At 42.8% G+C, this 18,202-nt stretch overlaps 2 protein-coding genes across 6 annotated transcripts in view; one reads left to right on the forward strand and one right to left on the reverse strand.

Moving 5' to 3' along the window:
* PDE6D (phosphodiesterase 6D, cGMP-specific, rod, delta) overlaps nt 1-18,202 on the reverse strand; it is a 67,188-nt gene that overhangs the window by 48,377 nt on the left and 609 nt on the right. For 2 of the 3 annotated variants that reach the window (XM_011980215.1, XM_011980213.1), the window contains exon 1: nt 13,605-14,223. In XM_011980215.1, the coding sequence (XP_011835605.1) occupies nt 13,605-13,654 (50 nt within the window). In that variant the 5' untranslated portion in view covers nt 13,655-14,223. Of the gene's footprint in view, nt 1-13,604; nt 14,224-14,350; nt 14,432-18,202 lie in introns of those variants that run through there. The other variant, XM_011980214.1, reaches the window with a different exon arrangement.
* Nucleotides 14,210-18,202, forward strand: part of COPS7B (COP9 signalosome subunit 7B) — a 35,425-nt gene continuing 31,432 nt past the window's right edge. For all 3 annotated transcript variants that reach the window (XM_011980208.1, XM_011980210.1, XM_011980209.1), the window contains exon 1: nt 14,210-14,425. Coding sequence is in view for 1 of the 3 variants with exons in the window: in XM_011980209.1 (XP_011835599.1) it covers nt 14,363-14,425 (63 nt within the window). In the remaining 2 variants the exon portion in view is untranslated. The remainder of the gene's footprint in view (nt 14,426-18,202) is intronic.

Consider the following 18,202-nt stretch of genomic DNA (forward strand, 5'->3'; position numbering starts at 1 on the left):
CAGGATGGTCTCGATCTCCTGACCTCGTGATCCGCCCGTCTCGGCCTCCCAAAGTGCTGGGATTACAGGCTTGAGCCACCGCGCCCGGCCCACTATCTATTATTGTTAAAAGATCACAATGACCTATAAGGTATCATAGGACTCTCAGCTGATTCTTAAATATCATTAATGAATAAAATTTTGATGAATTCCAAGGATTTGTTTGGTCCTTATCCTTCCTTATTCCTGACTCCAACTCACTCTTGAAATACTTTCCTTCCTCTTTGTTACTCCGTACTATCATAAAGATTAAACTAGGCACCACCTCATCTTTTAAGATCCTATTCAAGTGATAATCCTTTGTTGTTGTTGTTGTTGTTGAGATGGAGTCTCCCTCTGTGGTACACGCTGGAGTGCGGTGGCATGATCTCGGCTCACTGCAACCTCCACCTGGGTTCAAGCGATTTTCCTGCCTCAGCCTCTCGAGTAGCTTGGATTACAAGTGTGCAACACCACACCCAGATAATTTTTGTATTTTTAGTAGAGACACGGTTTCACCATTTTGGCCAGGCTGGTTTCCAACTCCTGACTTCAAGTGATCCGCCCGCCTCGGCCTCCCAAAGTTCTGGGATTACGGGCATGAGCCACTGCGCCCAACCTCAAGTGATAATTCTTGAAGTCTTCCACAACACCCCTAGTAGTAGTCATCCTTTCTCTGAGTTTCCACAGCACTTGATACTACTAGGCACTTCACACATTGTATTCTGATTGTTATGGTCTCTTTCTCTCTCCCTTATATAAGTTATTTGGTCATGGAAACTGGTTTATCATTTTCTTTTTTTGAGATGGAGTTTCACTTTTGTTGCCCAGGCTAGAGTGCAATGATCTCAGCTCACTGCAACCTCTTCCTCCCGGGTTTAAGTGATTCTGTCTCAGCCTCCCGAGTAGCTGGGATTACAGGCACATGCTACTATGCCCGGCTCATTTTTGTATTTTTAGTGGTGACAGGGTTTCATCCTATTGGTCAGGCTGGTCTCCAACTCCTGACCTCAGGTGATCCACCCGCCTTGGCCTCCCAAAATGCTGGGATTACAGGCATAAACCACTGCGCCTGGCCTGGTTTATTATTTTCTATCTCTTTGGTTTAGCAGATGATATACCACGTACAGATTCTGTTAACAAATGTCTGAATGAATGGCCAGTAAGTGGCAGCACTATGACCAGAACGCAGCTCTTCTGGTTCCCTTGTCTTTGCTTCTTAGGCAGAAGATGGCTCAAAAGAAATGAAGGCTTACAGTTACATTTCTCACTTCCTATTTCATGAAAATGCTGAATCTCAGATTTAGTCCCTTTTTCTTAATCTTTATCAGTGACCTGGTGAAGAACTATACTTTTCACACAGAGTAGTCACGTAGGTAGCAGTGCCACACACGGCATAGTTATGACTATCCTACAATTTGCTCTCTTTCACACACACACACACACACACATATACACACAGATACATACATATATACACACACAGATAAGTATATATACACACACACACATACACACACACATACACACACACATATATATAGTTTGTAGAGATGGGGTCTTGCTCCGTTGCCCAGGCTGGAATGAAGAGACACAATCATAGCTCACTGTAGCCTCGAATTTCTGAGCTCAAGTGATCCTCCTGCCTCAGTCTCCTGAATAGCTGGGACCACAGATGGGACCACATTTTTTAACAGAGAATCACAGAAAAGGAAATAGTCTGTTAGATTCTTATTTCAATCCACAAATACTTAATGGACCTTTTAAACAAACCCTAAATGCATAATAACACTCTGTAACAGGAATCCTCAAGTTGGTTCTATAAGCTACCCACAATATACTTTCACCTGATATTTTTCACAGATGTTTAAGGAAAAGGTTTCAGGATGAAACTGAAATAAGCTGGTCACAAGGTAGCCTTGTGTATTCTGAACAATGCCAAGAAATGTTTGTTTATCCACGTTAGTATCCAAGACTTTTTCACTTTTTTTTTTTCTATTAACGAGATTATCTGAATTGCTCATCTGAAAACAACTTCACCATGGGATAAATTTTGTGTTACTTTATTGGATAAAACTATATGGACACAATCTTGTGCTTATCAGACTTGAGTGATAACCTCCTATGTTTGATCATCACTGAAGTTGCTAATCAGACCCCTATGAGTAGCCATCTCTTGACTACAGAGGCCGATGTTTAAGAGGACTGTGCTTAAGATGAAAAAAATACAAAAACAAGAATATATCTACCTGCTGCTTAAGTATTTTCTGGAAAAAGGATTTTTTTCCTCTGGTAACTCTTAATTGTTAAAAAATTCATTATCTTGGGCTAAACCCTGGCCCCTGTGTCTGGTGAATTGAGGGAAAAAAATAATATAGGGGACATGACCACATTAGAAGAGGATAATTTTCAACTGAAAAATAAATGTGGCTGTGACTTAAACACTGAGAAAAGGGCTGGGCATGGTGGCTTATGCCTGTTAATTCCAGCACTTTGGGAGGCCAAGGCAGTCAGATCACTTGAGCCCAAGAGTTCAAGACCAGCCTGGGCAACATGGCAAAATCTGGTCTCTAAAAAAATAACAAAAATTGGCTGGGCGTGGTGGCTCACTCCTGTAATCCCAGCACTTTGAAAAGCTGAGATGGGTGGATTGCCTGAGGTCAGGAGTTCGAGACCAGTCTGGCCAACATGGTGAAACCCCGTCTCTACTAAAAATACAAAAATTAGCCGGGTGTGGTGGCAGGTGCCTGTAATCTCAGGTACTCGGGAGGCTGAGGCAGGAGAATTGCTTGAACCTGGGAGGCGGAGGTTGCAGTGAGTTGAGATCGCGCCATTGCATTCCAGCCTGGGTGACAAGAGTGAGACTTTGTTTCAAAAACAAAAAACAAAAAAAAAAAAAACCCACAAAAATTAGCCAGGCATGATAGTGTGCGCCTGTAGTCCCAGTTATCTGAGAGGCTGAGGTGGGAGGATCACTTGAGCCTAGGAGGTTAAGGCTGCAGTGAGCTGAGAAATTTTTTTTTTTTTTTTTTTTTGGCACAACTTCTGCCTCCTGGGTTCAAGTGATTCTTGTGCCTCAGCCTCCCAAATAGCTTCTGTGGGGTTTGCCATGTTGGCCAGGCTGGTCTTGAACTCCTGACCTCAAGTGATCTGCCCACCTAGGCCTCCCAAAGTGCTGGGATTACAGGCATAAGACACCTCACTCAGCCAAGCTGAGAAAAATTTAAAACTCAAAATTAATAATACAACAACAAAAGAATAAATTCTCCAGAGAGGCACCATGGTATACCGTAGAAAAGATGGACTTTTAAAAGACAAAACAAGGCTTAAATTAAGGTTCTGCCTTCATTTAAGTCACTGCCTTGTCGATCCTCAATTCCTTAATCTATAAAGTGAGGCTAACAATGAATAGGGTTGTTGTGATAACGCAGTAATATATCAAAGTTCTTTAAAAACCGAAAAGCAGTATAGAATTATGAGATATTACTAGACCACCCCCTTTCTTTTTGTGGCTATATTTACAGTGTTAATTTATATTAGAGCTATTCAGGTTTCATTCTCTAAATGTTATCTAAATTCAAAGGCAATAATTGCTCTCCTTGATTCTGAATCAGTTGTATCCACAATGCACTAAACCAAACACTTCAATACTGAGTGTCTAAGAGTTGTGTCAAAAACAAAAAAGAAATAATCAGGTCACAAAAAAACATTTTGCCTATTTTAGGTGTAGAACACATCTCAATATAAACATTTGCTGAAAAGAGTACTTGTTAAGTAAGAGAGGCTGTCACCAAATCAAAGAATTGTAGTGCTGGAAAAGGATTTGAGTATTTCTGGAGATCATCTACCGTAATACACATTTGATACATACAAAATTTCCCTCTGCAACACTTGACAGACAGGCATCAATCTGCTGCTTAAAACACTTTCTGGAAAATATCTTTTTTCAGGTAACTCTACTAATTGTTAAAAACTGGCCTAAACTCTGTCACTTGTAATTTCTACCCTCCAAATCTTGTACTTCCTCTGAGAGCTACACAGCAACATTTAATTCTTCATCTTTAGAACAGTTTTTTTTTTTTTTTTTTAAACTTTAGAAGAGAACACTCAAGTCCCTTGTCCAGCTCTTTTCATCTTTAGGTTAAACTTCCTTCAGTTCCCCCATTATTGAATGTATGCCATGTTTCAAGTGGCCCTCCTTTGCACCAGCTCCACTTTTCCCTGCCTCCCTTTGCTGTAGACTAAACAAGCTCCCATGTGTCCTACAGTGAGACCATCACCTTCTTTGCCATAAACAGTGTGCTTTAATCCAATCCATTGAAATCTTTGTGGATACTGGACTGTAAGAAAATATATTTGCTTTTCTTCCCAGCTCCAAAATTATAAGCAGGTCAAAAGCAAAAAAGAATGCTGCTCTCAAAACTTTTGACAATTTGAGTTTTACGCATTCAAGCAATTATTAGAATAGTCAGGCTGCTGGAGAAGATGGCCTTTAAAATTCCTTCTTATGATGCTAGGCTTTAGCTCAGGAATAGGGAGGGATAGATCTATAAGTCAAATCCTCTCATAACATGAGGATTTGTGGATGCAGAATGCTGACAAGTGAGGCCTGGGAGGCAAAACTGAGGTCAACCCTAGTAAGAATCTAGAGCTTCCAAGCCTCAGAACCACTGCTAGTCCTTTATCAGATGTAGTGATGATTACAACTGGAATTCTTCATGAGAGTTTAACCGTGTTCTGTCCCATTTCTCCAGAAGTTACCATAATGTTTCATTATAAACCGTATACACAACCCTGGGAAGAAACTTAGAAGGTCAGTAGAAGACTACATAAATATCTAATTATACTCTAACTTCCTTCCAAAAAGCAAAAGCAGGAATGCCTGTTTAAGAATCCTAAGGGCTGGGTGCAGTGGCTCATGCCTGTAATCGCAGCACTTTGGGAGGCCGAGGCGGGTGGATCACAAGGTTAGGAGATTGAGACCATCCTGGCTAACATGATAAAACCCTGTCTCTATTAAAAATACACACACACACAAAATTAGCCGGGTGTGGTGGTGGGTGCCTGTAGTCCCAGCTACTCGGGAGGCTGAGGCAGGAGAGTGGCGTGAGCCGAGATCGCGCCACTGCACTCCACGTTGGGCAACAGAGCGAGACTCCATCTCAAAAAAAAAAAAAAAAAAAAACAAAAAATCCAAAGACCAGGTATGGAGGATCATGTCTGTAATCCTAGCATTTTGGGAAGCCAAGGTGGGCAGATCACTTGATCCCAGAAGTTCGAGAGCAGCCTGGGCAACATAGTGAAACCCTTTCTCTACAAAGAAAAAATATGAAAATTAGCTGGGTATAGTGGTGCACACCTGTGGTCCCAGATACTCAGGAGGGTGAGGCAGAGGATCACCTGAGCCTGGGAGGTCAAGGCTGCAGTGGGCTATGATAGCACCAGCCTGGGTGACAGTGAGACCCTGTCACACACACAAAGAAAGAATCCTAAGATAATCAATAGGACATTATATTCATTTAATCCATTCAAGATAACAATCAAACTCTCAAGAGTCCATGCATGAGGAAACAAGCTGCCAATCACAATCTACATGAAATTGGGCTATATGAGTGGTATATCTGGTTGCTTTCCAAGACTTTGGGTTGATAGACAAAAACTATATTATGGGAAATAATAAACCTCAAATTCATTTTTAATGTTTGGCCAAGGCAACTGTACTAGGGAATACTGACATTCAAGAGAAGTTCTACAGTTGACTTTTCTTAATACGTCGACCATTCTTATTCTTTATTTTAAGTGAGTAAATAGAAGATGTAAAGCCAACTAGTTTTTGGTTGGAAGCAAAGTCAAGGATCAAGGTACTATGAGAAAGAAGATACAGGGATTCCAGGACCCAACTATGGGAGAAGAAATGTAAGAACACAAGTGAAAGGTGCTTTCAGAAACCTTCTGAGCCCAAACTCTTTTTGCTAACCTGCCATAAATTAGAATGAGATTCATTTTCTAGACAAGATAAACATGAGGTATACATCAATGCCTATTGAATCATTTATTCAGAGGCAAAACGGGAATACCATAGTTTTTTTCAGTAGGAAAATATAACTAGAATGAAGGCATCAGTTGTATCTCAGAGAAATAAGTGGCTTTACAATCATGTTAACACTATTGTCATTATTATTATTATTATTGAGATGGAGTCTCTGTTGCCCAGGCTGGAGTGCAGTGGCGTGATCTTGGCTCACTGCAACCTCCACCTCCCAGGTTCGAGCGATTCTCCTGCCTCAGCCTCCCGAGTAGCTGGGATTACAGGTGCACACCACTATGCCTGACAAATTTTGTATTTTTAGTAGAGACGGGATTTCACCATGTTGGCCAGGCTGGTCTTGAACGCCCAAACTCAGGTGATCCACCCACCTCAGCCTCCCAAAGAGCTGGGATTACAGGCATAAGCCACCATACCCGGCCTGTCATTATTATTAGTAATTATTAATAAAATGAATGGCGGCAGATATTACTATATGCCAGGCACTGAACCAAACATTTTTTATGCAGTTTCATTTAATTCTCAAAACAACCCTCTGATGATATGAGATACAGATGCTGAGGCTCAGAGTCTAAACCTTGGAAGTGAGCCCATACTCTAAACCATCATGCTATATGCTCTACTGCAGTTATGTGTAAACATTTGATAGATACCAATTACGTTCTATAGACACTATACACACATATAAACCAAATGAAAGTGCCCCTTTCCTTCAATGTTGTGAACACTGAATATTCTTACTTATTTATTTTTTTTTGAGACTGAGTCTCTCTCTGTCACCCAGGCTAGAGTGCAGTGGTGCAATCTCAGCTCATTGCAACCTTGGCCTCCCAGGTTCAAGTGATTCTTCTGCCTCAGACACCCTAATAGCTGGGATTACAGCTGTCCACACCATGCCCAGCTATTTTTTGTATTTTTAGTAGAGACGAGGTTTCCTCGCATTGGCCAGGCTGGCCTCGAACCCCTGACCTCAAGTAATCTGCCCGCCTTGGCCTCCCAAAGTGCTGGGATTACAGGTATGAGCCACTGTGCCTGGCATCTTTTTTTTTTTAAATAAATTTTTATGTATTTTTTTTTGAGACAGTTTCACTCTGTAGCTCAGGCTGGAGTGCAGTGGTGTGATCTCAGCTCACTGCAACTCTTGCCTTCTGGGTTCAAGCGATTGTTTTGCCTCTGCCTCTTAAGTAGCTGGGATTACAGGCGTGTGCCACTATGTTTGGCTAATTTTTTGTATTTTTAATAGAGAGGGGGTTTTGATATGTTGGGCAGGCTGGTCTCAAACTCTCGGCCTCAAGTGATCTGCCCACCATGGCCTCCCAAAAGTATTGGGATTACAGGCATGAACCACTGTGCCTGGCCTATTTTTTTTTTTAATTTTATTTTCATACAGTGCCACTCTCAGGATATATATATTATCAATCTTTTAAATTTGTGTCAATTAATTGGGAATAAAGAGATAGTCTATTATTATTATTATTTTAGACAAGGTCTCACTCTGTTACCCTGGTTGGAATGCAGTGGGGCACAATCTTGGCTCACTGCGACCTCCACCTCCCAGGCTCAGGTGATCCCCTCACCTCAGCCTCCCAGTAGCTGGGACCACAAGTATGCGCCACCACACCTGGCTAATTTTTGTGTGCGCTTTTTTTTTTTTGTAGAGGCAGGGTCTTGCCATGTTGCCCAGGCTGGTCTCAAACTTCTAGGCTCAAGCTATCCGCCCACCTCGGCCTCCCAAAGTGCTGGGATTACAGGCATGAGCCACTGCACCTGGCAGATAGTCTATTATTTTAACAAGGTTGAGCATTTCCTCATTTATTCATTGGTCATCTGCTTTTTTCTTCTAGGAACTGCTTGTTCATATCCTTTGTCCATTTTGAGTTAAATGCTTATCGTATTGATTTGTAGGCAGCCATTTATATTCTGGATATTATAATATCTGAAGTATAAATAAATGAATTAAATAAATAAATGAAGACAATAAGCTAATATTTAAAAAAAGCTACATTACTACTCCATATCTTATACCAAAGAAAATTCCAGATGGATTAAAGATAATGAAATCATAAAAGCATAATTCCTTCTCATGGAAGTCTGTCAGTTTCTTGTTAATTTAATAAAGTAATATTTTTATGTTGATGAAAAAGCTATTCAAATAGGCAAAACAGTGGATACAGACCATACTAGAAAGCTAGTATAAGAGTACTGTGACAAATGCTGGGCGCGGTGGCTCACGCCTGTAATCCCAGCACTTTGGGAGGCCTGAGGTCAGGAGTTTGAGACTAGTCTGGCCAACACGGAGAAACCCCATCTCTACTAAAAATACAAAAATTAGCCGGGCATGGTGGTGGGTACCTGTAATCCCTGCTACTTGGGAGGCTGAGGCGGGAGAATCGCTTGAACCCGGAAGGCAGAAGTTACAGTGAGTTGACATCGCATTATTGCACTCCAGCCTGGGCAACAACAGTGAGACTCCATCTCAAAAAAAAAAAAAAAAAAAAAAAAAAGAGTACTGTGACAAATCTGTCAGTGAAAATAACTGAAAGTAATTATCTTTGGAAATCATAAACATGGTAAATCTATTATTAAGTGAACAAAGTAAGTTACAAAGTGATATTTACTATTCCATTTTTATAAAAAACACATTAAAAATAAGCTACATTAGAAGGCTATATTAAATAATACTTACAAAAGTGACTCTAGGTAGCTGGAGTTCGTAATAGGAAAATTAAATAGAATTTTAAAAAATGCATTGCTTTTGAAGATATTCCTTTTACACAGACATAAAGCTGGTTAGCTTCTGGAAAGAAGGGACTGTAAGTCATTCATTTTTGTATCCTTCAAGTGTAGAGTGCCCTATACATAACAGTCACCCAACAGACCTTTGTTGAAGAAAAGAAACGGGAAACGTGGGATTTACAAACATCAATCTCTATGTCAGCTGCTTAAAATCAAATCCAAAATATTTGCAGGAGAATCATATTGTTCCCCAAGTAACATTTCATTCACAACATTAATTTACAATTAGGAAATGTTATGCTTTTAACAAACAAGAAAGAAATGCAAGGTTCTTAATGTGTATGAGAGCCTTGCATTTCTTGAGAGGTAGTATAGCGCCACAGTCCAGTATAGCTCTTAAACCACTATGCTATATTACCTTTTATGGATCTAGGGATCCAGGAAAATACAAATTCAAACAAGGTATCATGTGTTGTCCAAACTGGCAAAAATAAAAAAGATTGACCTAGTCAACGTGGAAAACTGAGTACTATCCACACTGTTGGTGGGAGATCATAATGGTGCTCTTTTTTTTTTTTTTTTGAGACAGAGTCTTGCTCTGTGCCCCAGGCTGGAGTGCAGTGGCGCGATCTCGGCTCACTGCAAGCTCCGCCCCCCCGGGTTCACGCCATTCTCCTGCCTCAGCCTCCCGAGTAGCTGGGACTACAGGCGCCCGCCACCTCGCCCGGCTAATTTTCTTGTATTTTTAGTAGAGACGGGGTTTCACCGTGTTCGCCAGGATGGTCTCGATCTCCTGACCTCGTGATCCGCCCGTCTCGGCCTCCCAAAGTGCTGGGATTACAGGCTTGAGCCACCGCGCCCGGCCATGGTGCTCTTTTTGTAGTGATAAACTCTTCTCACAAAAACAGATACTCTGAAAGAGGTAGGGTGAGATGGGGTGAAGGTGATACGAAAATAAAATCTTGTAAGATTTTGTTTTTGAAACAACTGATGGCAAATACAAAGGCTTATACCGAATTCACTCAGACCATGCCTGATTTATGCATCACTCTTACGGAGTATCTTTAAATTTTTTTTTTTTAGAGTTGGGGGTCTCACTATGTTGGCCAGGTTGGTCTTGAACGCCTAGCCTTGAGCCATCCTCTCGCCTTGGCCTCCCAAAGTGCTGGGATTACAGGTGTGAGCACCATGCCCAGCCAAGTCGTCATGTTTCTATCTACTATGGGCATATGGCAAGCTTCTATGTGAATAAAAGGGGCACAAATATCTATAGGGACCTTAAACACACATATTATGTTAGTCACAGACCAATCCTATTGTAAACTATACTAAATCACATCATAAAGCTATAATAATTCAACCAAATGTGTATAGGCACAAGAAGAGACAAATAGATCAATGAAACAGAAATAATCAAAAAATAAACCTACGTCTTATGAAAATTTAGTATATGACAAGGATGGCATTTCAAAACAGTGAGGAAAAGACGGACTTACTACTTAGTACTGGAAGTACTGGCTATTCAAACAGCAGAAGTACTTAGATATCTACCATATACCAAATGTATAAATACGTTCCAGGTGGATTAAAGAGCTAAACATTAAAAAGAGAAGAAAAGATAGGATATTTAGTTAATCTTGGGATAAGAAAGATCTTTTTAAACAAGATACAAAATGCAAAAGCCAGACGGCAAATATTAATAAACTTGAGGCCAGGCACAGTGGCTCATGCCTGTAGTCCCAGCACTTTGGGAAGCAGAGGTCAGGCGGATCACGAGGTCAGGAGTTTGAGGACAGCTTTGCCAACATGGTGAAACCCATCTCTACTAAAAATACAAAAATTAGCCGGGCATGATGGCATGTGCCTGTAATCCCAGCTACTCAGGAGGCTGAGCCAGGGGAATTGCTTGAACCTGGGAAGCGGAGGTTGCAGTGAGCCAAGATTGTGCCACTGCACTCCAATGTGGGCAACAGACTAAGACTTCACCTCAAACAAATAAAATAAATTTGAAATGACAATTTTAGAATTCTGTTCAACAAAAAAGGAGACAATACATTGAAAGAAAATATTTGCAAAATATATAATAGGCAAAGGATTGATATTACAATATGTAAAGAACATCTACAAATAAGAAAAATAAACAATTTAATAGTAAAATGGGCAAAAACAAAATTAACAATTTACAGAAGAAAAAGAAATGGCCAAATAGAGGAGATGTGCAACTTATCTAATAACAACAAGAATAACACTAGCTAAAGCATAATGCTTACTGTAGATTAGGTGCTTTTCTAAATGCTTTAGATATCAACTCATTTACTCTCAAAGCCCCATGCGATAGGTAGTATACTATTATTTTCTGCATTTTACAGATAAGAAAATTGAGGCGAGGTTAAAGCAGTTGCTCAGGGACACACAACTAGGAGTGCAGGGCTGGAATTCCAATGCAGGCAGTATAGCGACATAGTCCAGTATAGCTCTTAACCACTATGCTACATTACCTTTTCATGGATGTAGGGATCCCAGGAGAATACCAATTAAAACTAAATATCATTTGTTATCTAAACTGGCAAACAAAAAAGACTGACCTAGTCAACGTGGAAAACTGAGTACTATCAACACTGTTGGTGGGAGAACATAATGGTGCTCTTTTTGCAGTGATAAACTATTCTTACAGAAACAGATACTCTGAAAGAAAGTTCAGAAAATCTATTTACCCAATAAAAGGTGGACAATAGTCAGTTTCTTATTAAAACATTAATTTTACTTTTTCCTGAAGGTAGTAGTATATCTTAACATTCCTGCTTTTCTTTTCCCTCTTACTCCACAAATGCCCAATAAAGGCTACCAGAGGATGAGCACGCCACTGCTCTCATGCTAACTTTTTGATGTGGCTGCTTCCCTGGTGCTTCAGGATTTAATCAGCTCAGGTCAAGCTTTCCCCGAAAGCCTGTTTCTGGATGCACTAACATCACTGAATCGGTTGATTCGCTTTTCCTTCTAGTGGGCTGACACAGATTCTGCTTTCTGAAACTCTTTTCCGTATTTGTCTCTTATCCTCTTTCTTAACAGGTTCAAGAGCCAAGACTGAAGGTGAGAAGCTCAAACTTTTCTGCTTTGTTCAAAAGCCATTAAAAAGGTATTTCTTCTTTTCAGCAATATGGTATTTCCAATCAGATAAAAACGTTGCTTCCAAAATCTCTCAGTTCTCCTTAGTTTCTGGTTTACTGCTTACACAGCATGTTAAGTAACAATATTATTACATTGTTATATGTTAAGTAATAATACAAATTACTTGAGGGAAAAATAAAATTCATGTCATAGCTTTTCCAACACTTCAGTCATCCCTATATACCTATATGATCCATTATGGAGAGAAACACAGAAAGGCACATGGAGCTCTAAAGAGGCTGCTACTAAATCACTACATAAAAGTACTGAAACTTTATCATGAATGGTAGTATGCAAAGGTGATACAGCCTTTAGGTTTTTTTAAAAGCCTAGATCAATTTTCACTTGAAAAATCTCACTTGTACATCCAAAACTTCCTTTTTGCACTGTGGTCTAAAATGTATTACCAACTTGGTTTCTGATTATAGCAAAGCAATTAAATTTTGCAAGGGTGACATGGACATTGTGAAAACACAACAGAATATCAAGAAAACAGTGCTTTACTAAACCTCCAAGGGAGGAGTCCTAAAGCGGTGCCTACCTTTTCACTGAGGGAGCAATTTAAGAACGTTCCGTACTATAGATTACAGACAGGATGTATGAAGAGATTAAAGTCGGCAGGAGAATGGAAAATTTGAATATACAAGTTTGCATTTTTTCATCTGCATCATATGGTGACAGACTAACACACTCCACGAAAACACAAAGCTTCCTTACCACATTGAGGAGAGGTTGCAAGAGCGGCATCACAACAGGCCCGAGGCAATGATTTCTCTACCCCACTCTATCCTACCGTGGCCCCAGCGACATCACACTATTGCTGGACAGCTCCACCACAGCTAGGCATTAACCGCACCAACAGGAGCGAGCAAAGACACCTCGGCTTCCTTGGAGCCCCAGCGCGAGGCATCCCACACCTAAGCCTATGGTCCTCGTGTTGCTGGAAAGGAAACTGAGGCGCTGAGGGGGAAGCAGTGACCAATGCCTCAGAAGACCAAGAGTGTTAAGACGAGGTTGATCTTGGACTTCTCTTTCCCCACCTCCCCCAACTACTCTAGCCCTGGAAGAAGCCACAAGTTTGGAAGAGAAGTTGTGGAAACCAGACGGGGGTGGGGTGCGGTGCAGTGGGGGCCCTGAGAGAGTTTTAAAAGCACTGGTATTTGTCCCACACAAGGTCGCCCGCTCCAAGTCACTGTTCCCCGCTCCTCGGGTAGGCTTATAGCCAAAGAGCTTCTAGACTTCAAGATCAGCCCACCGCGCCCCCTCAGCCCTTCCCTGCGGGCCGCAGCCCCCTCCCGGCCTCTGGGTCCCGGCCGGGGATTGGAACCCCGCCGGTCTCTCCGACAGCGTTTGCGACGCCCGGCACCGCTCGCAGCCCAGTACCCCAGGCTCTTCCGTCCCCACCCGCCACCCCCTGGGGCTCCCGTCAACGTCCCCTTCCTCCCTCAGGACGCCCCTGGGGGCGCTTCTCGCGCCTGGTCCCGCTGGGTGCTCGGCACGCTTTTCCTTTCCTCTCCCCTCCCGCGGCCCTTCTTCCGTGGGGCCCACCTGGCGCGGCCCCCGCCCCCGGCCAGTCTCCTCAGTGAGCAGCCGCCTCCCAAGTCCTCCCGGCCCCGCCCCGCTCCCGGGCGGATACAGTTTGAAGCCCCTCAGGATCTCCCTGGCCCGCTCGTCCTTGGCTGACATGATGCGGCGCTCGCCGCCCGCGGCTTTCTCACTCTGGTCGGCGGAGCCTCGCAGACGGTGCCCAGGAGCCGAGGATGGAGCCGCAGCCCAGCTTGGAGACCTCGGGCGAGCAGCCGCAGCGGCCAGACCAGGACCGGCCTCTCTCTCCCCTCAGCTCCCGCTCCTGATCCCTTCTCCTTCCCCCTAGCCTCACAGTGCCCTCCTGGAACCAGTGGAAAGCCAGCTTTGGCGATTGGCATCCCAACCAGCCAGTAGGAGCGCGCTGCGCCTTCGCAGGGGGACTGTTAACGTCAATGGGAAGGGCCCTCCCCGGGAAGTCCCATAGGACACAATATTCATCTGGTGTTATTGCCTAGAGTTTGTCCCAGCGGAGTGTTGGCTTCGGATCTGCAGAGGCTTTAGGGACCTGCTTCCGCAGCTGAGCACACTAGCCATTCGAGACGGCAGCTGGTTGCACTGTGCTACGCGACAGAGACTATATTTCCCAGCATTCCAGCGGCGCACTCGGGGGACTACAGATCCCAGCGCACCACAAAGAGGTCCGGAGACTACAAATCCCAGCATCCTCTGCACTCGGTTCCTCTGTAACTTAGACTCCAGTGTGCCGCGCAGTGTGCGCAAATTCACAAACCCGCCCGCTGAGTTGGTGGTTTCGGAATCCCGAGACTTGAAACCCAGCGGGAAGACCCTTCTCACCGTCAAAAGAAGATGACAGCCCGCAGAGAGTTAACTTCTGTTTACATGGAACTCAGACATCTTCTGCAAATCATGGTAAGGCTGCTAACAACAAACAAAAACACTGATTAAACCGTGAAAGATAACAAAATGACTTCTTCAAATCGTGCTTGTTGGTCTGAGGCGCCTTTTACGTGTTTTTCAGGGGTTTTTGCTGTATTCCTGCTTTGGACCGGGAGAGCTATGGATTGTATACTCAGAATATCAAAACATAAAGGGACTTTGCTAATCTACCCCATTGTTACGTATGAGGAAATTGAGGCCCAGAGAGGCGAAGGGATTGGCCACAGATCACAGCAAGTTCGGGCAGAGTTAGAATTCAGCCCTAAGTCGGCTGACTTGCAGTCTGGACTCTTTGCACCACACTAAGGAGGTGATATTTTTAGCAGCATAGCAATGTGAATTATTCTCCTTGAACAGTTTTCCTATCCAGTGTTGAAACACCCAGAATTAGGTAGCATTTATTTGGTGGATTTCTTTCAAGTGAGAGAGTGTGATATTTATTTTCAGCCTAGGTAGGACTTGGTGTTTTGTTTTTTGCCACTCAAGGTGACATTTAATGTGATTTCAGGAAGTAGGTAAAATTGCAGTGTGAGCCACGGTTTCCTTGGAAACCTCCTCTGTCCTTCTCTTGGCCTTCCTTCCTCTGCCTGTCCCCTCTTTCACCCATCTGGGAACTCACCCAATTTTTTCTTCCATGTAATTCAATAAATATCTTTTCAGCCTGTTATTTGTCAGGCACTGAGTGGGTAAAAGGTGAAGGACATGGTCACTGCCACCAGGAAGATAAACATCTATTTAGGGAAATAAGGAGACTCCACTGAGATTCAAGATGGAGTGTGATAAAATGGCATAAAAGAAACGACATCAGAATGCTAAGGAGGCCCTGATGAAAAGGTTAATTGCAGCTGGCAAAACTTTAATGGAGAAGGTGGCATTTGGACTTGAAGTTTTTTTCCATGTTAAAAAAGTTTTTTTTTTTTTTTAAATGAGATGTGACATACAGTATGGGAACAATTTTTGCATAGGTATACACCCTTGTCCCCACTACCCAAATCAAGATATGGAACATTTCTAGCACGCCTAGTGCTCCTTCCCAATCAGTATTACCTCCTTACATATTGAGATAATCACTCTTCTGACTGTATCACCATAGATCAGTTTTGTCTGTTCTTGAATTCCAGTTAAATGTAATAATACAGTATGTACAGTATGTGTCTGGCTTTTTTACTTTATCAATATTTTTGTGAAATTCATCCATGTTGTGTGTAGCCTTTTAACTGCTGAATAGTATTCTGTTGTATATATATACCACAATTTACCTTTCCACTGTTGGTGGGCATTTGCGTTGCTATTTTTTGGACTATTACTAGCAAAGCTGTAGCGAGCATTCTTACATGTTTCTTTTTGTAGACACTTGCACCCATTTCTAGGAGAGGAATTGCCGGTGTGTAGGGAGGTTATGCACATGATCAGTGATAGTAGACATTGCCAATTTTTCAAAATGATTGTACCAATTTACGCCTTTGCCAGCATTATGAAAGAGTTTTAGGTGCCTCTTATCCTTGTCAACACAGGATTTTTGTTGTCATTTTTCTTAATTGTAGCCATTCTGGCTGAATGTGGTATCTCATTAAGGTATTTGTTTACATTTTTCCTTATGTTGAGCGCCTTTCAATATGCTTGTTGGCTAGTTGAACGTTGTCTTTCCTGAAGTGCCTATTCTTTTCCCGACTTTAAAAAATTGGGCTGTCTTCTTATTGATTTGTAGTTCTTTACAGTCTGGATATAGAGTTCCTTGATACATGCTTTGCAGATATCTTTTCCAAGTCGTGGCTTGTCTTTTCACTCTCTTACTGGTGACTTTTGAAGCAAATTATATTTTTGAGGGATGGGGTCTCTGCTATGTTGCCCAGGCTGGAATGCAGTGGCTATTCACAGGCACCAGCATTGCCCACTACAACCTCGAACTCCTGGGATCAAGTGATCCTCCTGTCTCTGCCTCCCAAGTAGCTATAGTAAGACTATAGGTGTACTCCACTGCATCTGCCAAGCAGAAATTCTTAATTTTAACATAGTGCAATAGTTCCATGTTTTCTATTATGGTTAGTGTTTTTTGCATTGGATTTCAGAAATCCTTGCTTTTAGAGTTGGTAGGTTTTTTACAGGCTAATAAAAGAGCATTCCAAAAAAGAGCAAGCTTGAGCATAGGCCTGGTGTCTGAGAGGGATGGTATAAGTTGTGCCGGGCATGGGAGTTTGGACTGTGAAGGGGGTGGGGTGCGACAAAGCTAGAGGACTTAGGAGGGAGGCATACTTGGAAGGGCTTTCACTGCAGCCATGGGCTGGGTGTGGTGGCTCACACCTGTAATCCCAGCATTCTGGGAGCCAAGGTGGGAGGATCACTTGAGATCAGGGAAGAGCAGCTTCAGCAACATAGAGAGACCCCATCTCTAAAAAAAAAAAGAATAAATTTGCCAGGTGTGGTGGCCCGCACCTGTAGTCCTAGCTACTTGGAAGGTGGAGGTGGTAGGATCCCTTGAGCCCAGAAGTTCAAGGCTGAGGTGAGCTATGATAGTGCCACTGCACTCCAGCCTGGGTGACAGAGTAAGACTCCGTCTCTTAAGGGAAAAAACCCAAAATACTAAGTCCAAATTGCAGCCATGGAGTCTGGACATTATTCTGGAGGAAGTAGAGGCATTGCTGGAATTTCTATGAAGTCAAACTAAACTCTGTTGTCTTCCTCTCAATCCCATATTTGTCCCTCCTCGTCCATAGCCCTGTTCACTTAACACCAGTTCCAGACAGCTCTGGTCTCCCAGGACAGAATCCTGGGTGTTATGCTCCCTCCCTCTCCTTATATTCAGCTGGTCACCAAGTCTTATAAATTCTACAGTCTAAATGTCTCCAACAGCGTCCCTTCTTTTTCAACCCCAATTGCTACTCCCTTTGTTTTTGTTTGTCTTTTTGAGATGGAGTCTCAATCTGTCACCCAGGCTGGAGTGCAGTGGCACAATTTCGGCTCACTGCAACCTCTGCCTCCTGGGTTCAAGCAATTCTCATGCCTCAGCCTCCAGAGTAGCTGAGATTAGTAGTGCATCACCATGCCCGGCTACTTTTTGTATTTTTAGTAGAGACGGAGTTTCGCCATGTTGGCCAGACTGGTCTCGAACTCCTGACCTCAGGTGATCTGCCCGCTTTGGCCTCCCAAAGTGCTGGGATTACAGGCGTGAGCCACCGCGCCCAGCAATTGCCACTACGTTTGTTCGAGATCTCACAATGTCTTATCTAGAATAAATCGGTCCCCTCACTGGAGGTTTTCCCTGCCTCCAATTCTCTCCACATCCAATCGGTTCCTAAAGCACCTAGCATGATCACTCTAAAAAGGCAATTAATTATTCATACCTCTTCTTAGCTTCAAAAGCCTAAGTAGTTCCCCAGTACCTGGCATGTGGATTCCAAGACCCTTGATGATCTGACTCCAGCTCTGTACCCCTCATTTCTCACTCTTGAAAACCCTGGGGTCAAACCACTCTGGGTTTCTTTTTGACATCAGTATATGCTGCACAGTGCAAACCTCTGTGACAATGGGCACTACTCCCCTTTTTGCCTGTTTTTTCTTCCCCAACCTCTTGTCTTCTGTGCTTCCAAAGTGTTGTCATATCTTCCTCATAGCATTTAACACATTGGAGCTTTTGAGGGGAAAAACTTCGTTTTATCTTCATATAACTTTCCAGGACATAATAGGTGCTAAAGAAATGTTTTTGAATAAATGAATGAATTAGTTGGTGCTAGGCTCCTTTGCTTTTGTCCT

Source organism: Mandrillus leucophaeus, unplaced genomic scaffold (genome assembly GCF_000951045.1).
Source record: "Mandrillus leucophaeus isolate KB7577 unplaced genomic scaffold, Mleu.le_1.0 Scaffold21, whole genome shotgun sequence".
In the NCBI taxonomy this organism is placed as follows: Eukaryota; Metazoa; Chordata; class Mammalia; order Primates; family Cercopithecidae; genus Mandrillus; species Mandrillus leucophaeus.